We start from the raw sequence: 12,500 nt of genomic DNA, 5'->3' as shown, positions 1-12,500 counted from the left end.
AATCTTATTCCAAGTTTAAAAAAGATCAAATACAGACAGATTTATCCCTGAAAACAGATCACTTTCTGCACGTCATGTTGCAAAGATTAAAGTGAACTTCCTCTTGAGCATTTCTTGACTTTGTGTTCTTGTTTTCAGAACAAACAAGTAAAGAAAAGGAAAGAGAGGAGGGTAAATAAAGCATTCAGACACTTCTCTAACTTGCATATGTCTCCTTTTTTTCAGGGCATCGTTTTGGTGCAAGATAAAGTCTGATGAAAGCCTCGGACTGAATCGTGTTCTGCTGCTTTCACTCCAAAAAGCTCTAAAGAAAACATCATTCACATGGATTTTCTGACTCAGGAGGAATCAGCTCATATAAAGAAATGACTTTAAAAAGAAATGTTCCAGTCAGCTTGAGGAAGAAGAACGCAGCGGACAGAAGCAGCTCTGTGTCCTGGATGTACTCACTCTGTCCAGGAAGCACTGAAAGAACCACTTCATGGTGTACAGGCTGGTGAACACTTCCTGGTTGTCCTGCAGCAAAAACAAAAACAAGATGTTTCCAGTGCACGGCGAAAAAAAAGGGGAGGGAACGTCAGCAATCCATCGCAGCATGAATTTATGATGATGTGCAAAGAGTAGGATAAATATTTGACTCTAAACAGCATTAACATTATCCACTGGGTTTATTTCTGCTGTAATGAGCTCTCCTTGCATTATTCAGCGCTCGTTTCAGCACTTGTTGCATTATTAAAGGCTGCAGCAGGTCCGTGTGTCTCACCAGGTGCTGCTTCAGTTTGGGCATCGTCTTCTTCAGGATGCGGTCGTGATGCTCCTGGAAACGCATCAGCTTCGGGAAACCGGGGACGAAGAAACCTGAGAGAGGAGAGGAGAGGAACACATCTGTTGACACTCACACGTGAATGTGTTTATGAATGAACGTTAAATAAAGGACTTCATAATCTGAGTCGTGTCACAACAACATGAGTTAAACCATGAAAGTGCATGTGTTGTGTTTCAACTATTAAACATTTAAAAAGACACGTTTGTTAGTACCTTCTATCGTACACATACAAACACTGAAATATGTTCATGGTTGTGAAATGATGTAACTATGTGTACGTTTGTCTTTCTGAATGTTTCTATGGTTATATGTATGTATGATCCAACGCCAACACCGATCATGAAATAAATCTAACCCTAACCCCAACCCTAGCTCTAACCCTAACCCTAACCCCAACCCCAACCCTAACCCTAACCCCAACCCCAACCCCAACCCTCTAACCCTAACCCTAACCCTAACCCTAGCTGTAACCCTCTAACCCTAACCCTAGCTGTAACCCTCTAACCCTAACCCTAACCCTAACCCTAACCCTAGCTGTAACCCTAACCCTGGCTGTAACCCTAACCCTAACCCTAGCTGTAACCCTAACCCTGGCTGTAACCCTAACCCTAACCCTAGCTGTAACCCTAACCCTGGCTGTAACCCTAACCCTAACCCTAGCTGTAACCCTAACCCTAACCCTAACCTTAACCCTAGCTGTAACCCTAACCCTAACCCTAGCTGTAACCCTAACCCTGGCTGTAACCCTAACCCTAACCCTAGCTGTAACCCTAACCCTGGCTGTAACCCTAACCCTAACCCTAGCTGTAACCCTAACCCTAACCCTAACCTTAACCCTAGCTGTAACCCTAACCCTAACCCTAACCCTAGCTGATACCCTAACCTTAACCCTAGCTGTAACCCTAACCCTAACCCTAGCTGTAACCCTAACCCTAACCCTAGCTGTAACCCTAACCTTAACCCTAGCTGTAACCCTAACCCTGACCCTAACCCTAGCTGTAACCCTAACCCTAACCCTAACCCTAGCTGTAACCCTAACCCTAACCCTAACCCTAGCTGTAACCCTAACCCTAACCCTAACCCTAGCTGTAACCCTAACCCTAACCCTAACCCTAGCTGTAACCCTAACCCTTGCGGTAACCCTAACCCTAGCTGTAACCCTAACCCTGGCTGTAACCCTAACCCTAGCTGTAACCCTAACCCTAACCCTAGCTGTAACCCTCTAACCCTAACCCTAACCCTAGCTGTAACCCTAACCCTAACCCTAGCTGTAACCCTCTAACCCTAACCCTAACCCTAGCTGTAACCCTAACCCTAACCCTAGCTGTAACCCTCTAACCCTAACCCTAGCTGTAACCCTCTAACCCTAACCCTAACCCTAGCTGTAACCCTAACCCTAACCCTAACCCTAGCTGTAACCCTAACCCTAACCCTAACCCTAGCTGTAACCCTAACCCTGGCTGTAACCCTAACCATAACCCTAACCCTAACCCTAGCTGTAACCCTAACCCTAGCTGTAACCCTAACCCTAGCTGTAACCCTAACCCTAGCTGTAACCCTAACCCTAACCCTAACCCTAACCCTAGCTGTAACCCTAACCCTAACCCTAACCCTAACCCTAGCGGTAACCCTCAAACCCTAACCCTAGCTGTAACCCTAACCCTAACCCTAGCTGTAACCCTAACCCTAACCCTAGCTGTAACCCTAACCCTAACCCTAGCTGTAACCCTAACTCTAACCCTACCTCCAAGACTGGCAAGCATGGACACGCAAAGGTTCACCTTGTTGGAATTGATATCTTTACTACTAAGAAGTTAGAAGATATCTGCCCCTCCACTCATAACATGGATGTCCCAAATGTAACCAGGAAGGACTATCAGGTGTGTAACCCTAACCCTGACCCTAGCTGTAACCCTAACCCTGACCCTAGCTGTAACCCTAACTCTAACCCTAGCTGTAACCCTAACCCTGACCCTAGCTGTAACCCTAACCCTAGTTGTAACCCTAACACTAACCCTAACCCTAACCCTAGCTGTAACCCTAACCCTAACCCTAGCTGTAACCCTAACCCTAACCCTACCCCTATCCCCTAGCTGTAACCCTCTAACCCTAACCCTAGCTGTAACCCCAACCCTAACCCTAACCCTAACCCTTACCCTGGCTGTAACCCTAACCCTTACCCTAGCTGTAACCCCCTAACCCTAACCCTAGCTGTAACCCTAACCCTAACCCTAGCTGTAACCCTAACCCTAACCCTAACCCTAACCCTTACCCTGGCTGTAACCCTAACCCTAACCCTAACCCTAGCTGTTACCCTCTAACCCTAACCCTAGCTGTAACCCTAACCCTAACCCTAACCCTTACCCTGGCTGTAACCCTAACCCTAACCCTAGCTGTAACCCTAACCCTAACCCTAGCTGTAACCCTAACCCTGACCCTAGCTGTAACCCTAACCCTGACCCTAGCTGTAACCCTAACCCTAACCCTAGCTGTAACCCTAACCCTAACCCTAGCTGTAACCCTTACCCTAGCTGTAACCTAACCCTAACCCTAACCCTAGCTGTAACCCTAACCCTAGCGTTAACCCTAACCCTAACCCTAGCTGTAACCCTAACCCTAGCTGTAACCCTAACCCTAACCCTAACCCTAACCCTAGCTGTAACCCTAACCCTAACCCTAACCCTAGCTGTAACCCTAACCCTAACCCTAGCTGTAACCCTAACCCTAACCCTAACCCTAGCTGTAACCCTAACCCTAACCCTAACCCTAGCTGTAACCCTAACCCTAACCCTAACCCTAGCTGTAACCCTAACCCTAACCCTAGCTGTAACCCTAACCCTAACCCTGGCTGTAACCCTAACCCTAACCCTAACCCTAGCTGTAACCCTAACCCTAGCTGTAACCCTAACCCTAACCCTAGCTGTAACCCTAACCCTAACCCTGACCCTAACCCTAACCCTAACCCTAACCCTTACCCTGGCTGTAACCCTAATCCTTACCCTAGCTGTAACCCTCTAACCCTAACCCTAGCTGTAACCCTAACCCTAACCCTAGCTGTAACCCTAACCCTAACCCTAGCTGTAACCCTCTAACCCTAACCCTAGCTGTAACCCTCTAACCCTAACCCTAACCCTAGCTGTAACCCTAACCCTAACCCTAGCTGTAACCCTAACCCTAACCCTAACCCTAACCCTAGCTGTAACCCTAACCCTAACCCTAGCTGTAACCCTAACCCTAACCCTACCCCTATCCCCTAGCTGTAACCCTCTAACCCTAACCCTAGCTGTAACCCTAACCCTAACCCTAACCCTAACCCTAACCCTTACCCTGGCTGTAACCCTAACCCTTACCCTAGCTGTAACCCCCTAACCCTAACCCTAGCTGTAACCCTAACCCTAACCCTAGCTGTAACCCTAACCCTAACCCTAACCCTTACCCTGGCTGTAACCCTAACCCTAACCCTAACCCTAGCTGTAACCCTCTAACCCTAACCCTAGCTGTAACCCTAACCCTAACCCTAACCCTTACCCTAGCTGTAACCCTAACCCTGACCCTAGCTTTAACCCTAACCCTGACCCTAGCTGTAACCCTAACCCTAACCCTAGCTGTAACCCTAACCCTAACCCTAGCTGTAACCCTTACCCTAGCTGTATCCTAACCCTAACCCTAACCCTAACCCTAGCTGTAACCCTAACCCTAGCGTTAACCCTAACCCTAACCCTAGCTGTAACCCTAACCCTAACCCTAGCTGTAACCCTAACCCTAACCCTACCCCTATCCCCTAGCTGTAACCCTCTAACCCTAACCCTAGCTGTAACCCTAACCCTAACCCTAACCCTAGCTGTAACCCTCTAACCCTAACCCTAACCCTAGCTGTAACCCTAACCCTAACCCTAGCTGTAACCCTCTAACCCTAACCCTAACCCTAGCTGTAACCCTATAATCCTAACCCTAGCTGTAACCCTAACCCTAACCCTAACCCTAGCTGTAACCCTAACCCTAACCCTAACCCTAACCCTAACCCTAGCCCTAGCTGTAACCCTGTAACCCTAACCCTAACCCTAGCTGTAACCCTCTAACCCTAACCCTAACCCTAGCTGTAACCCTCTAACCCTAACCCTAGCTGTAACCCTAACCCTAACCCTAACCCTAGCCCTAGCTGTAACCCTCTAACCCTAACCCTAGCTGTAACCCTAACCCTAACCCTAACCCTAACCCTAACCCTAGCTGTAACCCTCTAACCATAACCCTAACCCTAGCTGTAACCCTCTAACCCTAACCCTAGCTGTAACCCTAACCCTAACCCTAACCCTAGCTGTAACCCTAACCCTAGCGGTAACCCTAACCCTAGCTGTAACCCTAACCCTAGCTGTAACCCTCTAACCCTAACCCTAGCTGTAACCCTAACCCTAACCCTAACCCTAGCTGTAACCCTAACCCTAGCGGTAACCCTAACCCTGGCTGTAACCCTAACCCTAGCTGTAACCCTCTAACCCTAACCCTAACCCTAGCTGTAACCCTAACCCTAACCCTAACCCTAGCGGTAACCCTCAAACCCTAACCCTAGCTGTAACCCTAACCCTAGCTGTAACCCTAACCCTAACCCTAGCTGTAACCCTAACCCTAACCCTAACCCTAGCTGTAACCCTAACCCTAACCCTAGCTGTAACCCTCTAACCCTAACCCTAACCCTAGCTGTAACCCTAACCCTAACCCTAACCCTAGCTGTAACCCTAACCCTAACCCTAACCCTAGCTGTAACCCTAACCCTAACCCTAACCCTAGCTGTAACCCTTACCCTGGCTGTAACCCTAACCCTAACCCTAACCCTAGCTGTAACCCTAACCCTAACCCTAACCCTAGCTGTAACCCTAACCCTAAACCTAACCCTAGCTGTAACCCTAACCCTAACCCTAACCCTAGCTGTAACCCTTACCCTGGCTGTAACCCTAACCCTAACCCTAGCGGTAACCCTAACCCTTACCCTAGCTGTAACCCTAACCCTTACCCTAGCTGTAACCCTAACCCTAACCCTTACCCTAGCTGTAACCCTAACCCTAACCCTAGCTGTAACCCTAACCCTTACCCTAACCCTAACCCTAACCCTTACCCTAGCTGTAACCCTAACCCTAACCCTAGCGGTAACCCTCGAACCCTAACCCTAGCTGTAACCCTAACCCTAACCCTAGCGGTAACCCTAACCCTAACCCTAACCCTTACCCTGGCTGTAACCCTAACCCTAACCCTAGCGGTAACCCTAACCCTTACCCTAGCTGTAACCCTAACCCTTACCCTAGCTGTAACCCTAACCCTAACCCTAGCGGTAACCCTAACCCTTACCCTAGCTGTAACCCTAATCCTAACCCTAGCTGTAACCCTAACCCTTACCCTAGCTGTAACCCTAACCCTAACCCTAACCCTAGCTGTAACCCTCTAACCCTAACCCTAGCTGTAACCCTCTAACCCTAACCCTAACCCTAGCTGTAACCCTAACCCTAACCCTAACCCTAGCTGTAACCCTAACCCTAGCTGTAACCCTAACCCTAACCCTAACCCTAGCTGTAACCCTAACCCTAGCTGTAACCCTAACCCTAGCTGTAACCCTAACCCTAGCTGTAACCCTAACCCTAACCCTAACCCTAGCTGTAACCCTAACCCTAGCTGTAACCCTTACTCTAACTGTAACCCTCTGTGCGTGTGTGTGTGTTTGTGTGTGTGCGTGTGTGTGCGTGGATGTGTGTGTGTGTGTGTTTGTGTGTGTGTGTGTGTGTGTGTGTGCGTGTGTGTGTGTGTGTGCGTGTGTGTGTGTGTGTTGGTTACCGTGCATGGAGTGCTTCGGTGCTGACAGCAGTCTGACCAGAGCCCAGAAGGCGTCCTCTTCATTCATGTAGATGAGCAGCAGAGCCGTGATCTGACTCATGCCCTGACAGTAACCCACCTCCTGCAGACACACACACACACACACACGCACGCACACACACACAGTCAGAGGAGATGATGACCTTCCTGCCTGTGTTTCTGAGACAAACACTCTTTACTTTAATCTCTATGTATCGTAGTAAAGCGTGTATGTTCAGCTCTTCGTCCCCAGAGTCAGAAATCAAAGTTTTTATTTTTCTGCCCTTCATGATGTTTTACAGTCTCGTATGAAGCTCTTTGAATATTACGGTATAAACTTCCATTCTTCTGTAAAATGTGTGAACCTCCAGAGTTTGTGAAGTTTGTGAAGTTTGTGCGATCAGTTCATCTCTGTGGACGTCTTCAGAAAGTTTCTTTTGATTACTTTAAAGAAACTTCACATTAAATCGATGTGTGGAGCTCTCCTTGTTAGACGTCCTGCGTATCAGACGTGTGTTCTTAATCACAGATCAATACCTCTCCTTCAGGACCGGAGGATTTTTGCTCCTGTGTGTGCAGATTCTGGATCAATCCAGAGAAGCTTGTAACGTTAACTAAAGGAATCAGTTTAAATCTGTTGAGTGACGCCGAGCAGAGAGAAACATGTTGATGTCTACACTTTAATGCTGTTATTGTACAACAAAGGGAGCTCATTCTAAATCATCCTGCAGGGACTCTGTGATTATTTGTCGACGGTGTCGGCGTCCTTGTTGCTTTAGAACGAGCATCGAACACCTGAAGTAAGAGCGTAGAAACCAGCCCTTGAGAACAAAGAGCTCCTGGATGTGTGCAGAGAATAGACGGACACACGCTGCTCCTCACAAAGACAGTGAAGCAGAGTATCCTTGGCCGTTTCCTGCACACAGGGAGAGAGAGAGTGACTCACCGTGTTGTACATGGAGTACGCCGTGAGGACGTGGAACAGAGCCTGCTGCCTGAGAACACAAACAAAGAAAATCATTAACAGAAGATCCTGAAAATCATCCAGGACAGAGTCAGGATCATCAAACTCTAACTAAATATCTTTAACGTGAAAACAAAGGAAGTGTTTCTCTGAAAAAGAGGACATGAGTCGTCTTACTTCCACATCAGGACGCTCTCACTTCATGTTTTAGGAATACCAGAGTTACCTGAAGAGTTACACTCTCCATACGTTAAAGACTAAAGCATGTACTTCTGGTCTCTTGCGCTCCTGTAGAGACTGAAATGTGCATATACGTAGTAATTACCCTCTGCTCTTTGTTCTCTGCTTCTATTTCTGCTGCTAAGTGCAGACTCCTGCGGTGTCTCTGCTCCGTAATGTTCTGTAACCTTTCTCTCATGTTCGTGTCGGAGAGGTGAGAGATCTGTTCTTTGCTTCTGGTGCACAGGAAGTGAGAAATACTTCATCGAGTGCAAGTAACAGGAGATTAAATCAAGTAATGTGACGTGGACGTGAGCTTTAACGCTTTAGTTTGGTATTTTCTATGAAGGAGAACACTTTAACATTTCAGCTGAGTTCAAGTTTAGGAAATAAAACCCTCAATGAAGACTGTGTTGTATTTGCTTATACTCCTGTAATCTGTTTAAGTGTTCATCTGTTTCTTTTGGTCTTAATAAACCCTGAACGCTTTGCTTTATGTCGCCTGATTAAAGCTCCAGTAAGGAATTTTAACTGGTGATAAAATGGACTGAAAGTGAAACTGATGCTTCTGTGTGACCTTTAAAAGAAAGAACCCATCAGTGACATGAATGATAATTTCTTTGAGTTATTTTTGATGCAGGTAAAAGCTGCAGTGAGGTGTTACACAACTCACAACTGATTTACAATTATCTTATTGTATTTTTTATTCTATCTGATTTTATGTCATTTTATTTTAATTTTACTTTTTGGTATTTATCTGATTTTACTTTATTAATTTTATTGTAGCTATTTTATTTACTTTTTGGTATTTTTCTGGTTTTATTTTATTGATTTTATTTTACTGATTTTCTTGTATTTATTGGTATTCATCTTATTGTATTTTGTTTATTTTATTGTACTGATTTTATTTACTTTTTGGTATTTTTCTGGTTTTATTTTATTTATTTAATTGTATGATTTGATTTACTTTTTGGTATTCATCAGATTGTATTTTATTTATTTTATTGTAATGATTTTATATACTTTTGGTATTTATCTGATTTTATTCACTTGATTTTATTTTAATGTTTTTCTTGTATTTATTGGTATTCATCTTATTGTATTTTATTGTGCTGATTTTATTTTATTTTTAATCATTTTAAATGACTTTCCTCTATCTTGTTTCAGTCTTGTATCATGTTACCTATTGCTGTTATTTTCTGTCTCTGTTCTTTGTGTGGACTTTAGTTCTGCATGCTTGAATGTATGAAAGGTGTTACATAAATAAAGACGGCTCGAGATGTATCACTTTGTCCACAGGGGGCGCCAAAACCCTGCACAAACCTAGACTTCCTCAGAGGAGCTTTACAATACCATAGCTATGCAGATGACACACACATTTACATCACCATATCACCAGGGGATTATAGTCCCATACAAACACTGAGTAAATGCATTGAACAAATCAATGACTGGACGAGACAGAACTTTCTTCAGTTAAACAAAGAAAAAACTGAAATGATTGTTTTTGGAGGAAGAAAGGTTAAAGGTTACTGCTCAGCTCCAATCTGCAATGATGAAATGTTCAAACCAAGCCAGAAACCTCGGTGTAGTCTTAGACTCAGACCTTAATTTCAGCAGCCACATTAAGACAATTACAAAGTCAGCCTACTATCACCTTCAGAATATATCAAGGATTAAAGGACTCATGTCTCAGCAGGATGCAGAAAAACTCCTCCATGCATTTATCTTTAGCAGACTAGACTACTGTAACGGGGTCTTTACAGGACTCCCTAAAAAGTCCATCAGACGGCTGCAGCTCATACAGAATGCTGCTGCTCGAGTCCTAACAAGGACCAAAAAAGTAGACCACATTACTCCAGCTCTTAGATCTCTACACTGGCTTCCTGTCTGTCAGAGAATAGACTTTAAAATCCTGCTGATGGTTTATAAAGACCTGAATGGTTTAGGCTGATCTGCTACTACTTTATGAACCACCTGGACCTCTGATGTCATCATCAGGTACTGGTCTGCTTTCAGTCCCTAGAGTCAGAAGGAAACATGGTGAAGCAGCGTTTAGTCATTATGCTCCACATATCTGGAACACACTCCCTGAAAGCTGCAGGTCTGCTCCAACTCTCACCTCTTTTAAATCAAAGATTAAGACTTTTTTATTTACCACTGCCTTCCTATCTTAGATTATTTTAACCCACTTTAAACTAACATTTTAATGTAATTTTTAATATATTTCTAATTTTCCTTTTCTTTTCTGTTTTATCATATTTGTCATTTTAATTATGTTCTTTTATGCTTGTCTGAATGTCTCCAATGCTTTTAATGTTTTGATGTAAAGCACATTGAGTTGCCCTCGTGTATGAAATGCGCTATACAAATAAAGCTGCCTTGCCTTGCCTTGCCTTTACTTTATAATAAGAAGTTTCTGAGTTCAGAACTCACTTGACATCGTAGCGGTTCATGAACATGATGTGGTCCCTGTAGGTCCGGTTCACGTCCAGGTCGATCTGGCGGATGTCGGGCGAGACGCCTCGGGCTCGGGCTTTTAATTTCTGCAGAAAACGTCAGAAGAGAAGAAAGAAACACGAACATCAGTGACGGAGGAAGACTGCTGGATACTCAGACATTAACTGTGTCGTGTTGAATCATCACTTTAAAGATGCAATGGGTGATTTCTCCTTAAAGAAAATTATGCTGAGTTTGTTTTTATGTTGCATCAGGTTGGTTTCTTCTGCAGCACCGCCCGGGGCAAATATCATCTCAGGGATATCTGAGTCTGTGCTGTCTGAAGAGAAGTCTGCACGACCTTACAGAGGAGAGGTAGAAGCTTTAAAGGCTGCAAATTCAGTTTTAAAGGTGACATATCATGCACAATGGACTTTTTAATGGTTCTCTCCCTGAAATCTGTGTCCCTGTCTACAAACCCCCTGAAAAGTCAAAGACTCCATTCTGCCCCTGTTCTGATTTCTCCACCTTTCTGTAAATGTGTGCTGAAACCAGCCGTTTCAGTTTTCAGTGTTTTTCATACGTCACAACGCCATCCGGTCTGTAACAGGAAGTCAGAGCTCGGAGCTTGTTCAGCCCATAGACTGTATAAAATACAACTCAACCCCTCCTCCGTTTTTCATTCCCTGCACACATGTGTGCTAACAAGGAGCTTAGGAGGGAGGCATGCTAGTTGTAGGCTGTCTTAATAAACACAAAGGTCGCTTTGACTCCCCACGTCTGCAGATTTGAAGATCTAGTGGAGGATTTTTATTTATCATGGAAAAGTGCTAGCGCTAGTTAGCATAGCCACATAGCTACATGTCGTAGCTGTGTACCAAGACACACGTCGACATGCTGACAAATAAAACAACAAGAAACACTAAATCTGTGACCAATGGTTCAGAAAGGTCCTGCTGCAGGCGCCTCTCCGTCAGGATCAGATTCTGGATCAGATTCAGAGGGTTGAAGTAACGCAGGTCTGTGAGCAGCCGTGTATATTCAGCCAACATGTAAACATTAGATCAACGTGCTGGACAGGCGAGACCACACCCACTTCCTGAGGGGGCGTGGTCAGAGAGCTCATTCTCATTTAAAGGCACAGACACAGAAAACAGCCTGTTCTGAGCAGGGCTGAAAAAGAGGGGTTTTCAGGCAGACCAAAATCTGATTTCAAAGTGTTTTTATGAGCAATAAACTTTAAAGACATGTTTTGGGGACCTCTTAGACCAATATATGTTGATGAAGAAGAGCAGAATATGTCACCTTTAAAGAATGCAAATTCAAACATGTTGCATTACTGAACGTTACTCTCACAGTGAGATCATTTAGTTTGATGTTTGTTGGTCCGTTTATTCTGTTTGGTTGCAGAAAAACTATACGAGGAAATCTTCGACCCTTTCCCTTTCAGGTTCTGTGGATGAAAATGTAGAAGTTAACATGTTCCTCACTTTGAAGCTCAGATGATCAGTTCTTCGTCTCAGACCTCACATTCCTCATCTTCCTGCTCTGAACGCTCTCCTCAAACAAAACGTATAATAATGGACACAGCTTCCACTTTCTATTTCCCGCTCTGTTTGCTTGTTTCGTCTCCGTGCGCTCTGTTCATTACCAGGAAACTTCCACGCAGCCACAGAAGGCAGCCGTGTTATTGATCCTGGCAGCTAAACTTTCTAATGAGGTCCAAAGTTTGCAGAAGAAGAAAAGAAAGGAGAGGGAGCTGCAGCGAGCCGTGCAGACTCACAATAAACACAATTAAGCCTCGTCGGAGGAATCAGATGAAGCAGAGGTGCTGCTGGGTCACTTATGAATCTTTATGAGGGCGCTGCAGCGATGAAAGATGGACTGGTTTTATGAAGAGAGAGCCGGAGTGTGGAGTGTTTCAATCTCTACCTCGTAGTAGTCTTTCTTCTCCTCCTTGATTTTGGGAATGTCGAGCAGCAGACCCCACACCTCCCCTCGGAGCTGCAGAGGGATTCCCTTATAGATCCTCCTCGTCAGCTGCAAGACAAAACACACAGCAGGGGGTTCAGAGACGTCTCAGAGAGGAGCGGGTCCTCAGGAACACCTGGAGACAAGATTTATACAGTCTCTGCCTGATGCACCAGCTTTACAGAAGGTCTGACTTATGATGGGGAGTCAAGAAGGAAAGGAAGAAAGAGAAAGAAGGAAAGA

At 45.0% G+C, this 12,500-nt stretch overlaps 2 protein-coding genes across 2 annotated transcripts in view; one reads left to right on the top strand and one right to left on the bottom strand.

Moving 5' to 3' along the window:
- Window positions 1-12,500, top strand: part of LOC117805425 (plexin-B2-like) — a 316,173-nt gene that overhangs the window by 30,554 nt on the left and 273,119 nt on the right. The gene's annotated exons all lie outside the window — the stretch shown is intronic.
- Window positions 1-12,500, bottom strand: part of usp6nl (USP6 N-terminal like) — a 25,537-nt gene that overhangs the window by 11,025 nt on the left and 2,012 nt on the right. The window contains exons 2-7 of the mRNA XM_034674155.1: window positions 12,219-12,364; window positions 10,284-10,393; window positions 7,611-7,659; window positions 6,647-6,767; window positions 764-858; window positions 451-516 (exon numbers count right to left, since the gene is read on the bottom strand). Of these exons, the coding sequence (XP_034530046.1) occupies window positions 451-516; window positions 764-858; window positions 6,647-6,767; window positions 7,611-7,659; window positions 10,284-10,393; window positions 12,219-12,364 (587 nt within the window). The remainder of the gene's footprint in view (window positions 1-450; window positions 517-763; window positions 859-6,646; window positions 6,768-7,610; window positions 7,660-10,283; window positions 10,394-12,218; window positions 12,365-12,500) is intronic.

The sequence above is a fragment of the Notolabrus celidotus genome, chromosome 21, assembly GCF_009762535.1.
Source record: "Notolabrus celidotus isolate fNotCel1 chromosome 21, fNotCel1.pri, whole genome shotgun sequence".
NCBI classification, from domain to species: Eukaryota; Metazoa; Chordata; class Actinopteri; order Labriformes; family Labridae; genus Notolabrus; species Notolabrus celidotus.
Note: the sequence above shows the minus strand (reverse complement) of the source record. Positions and strands in the feature narration are given on the sequence as shown.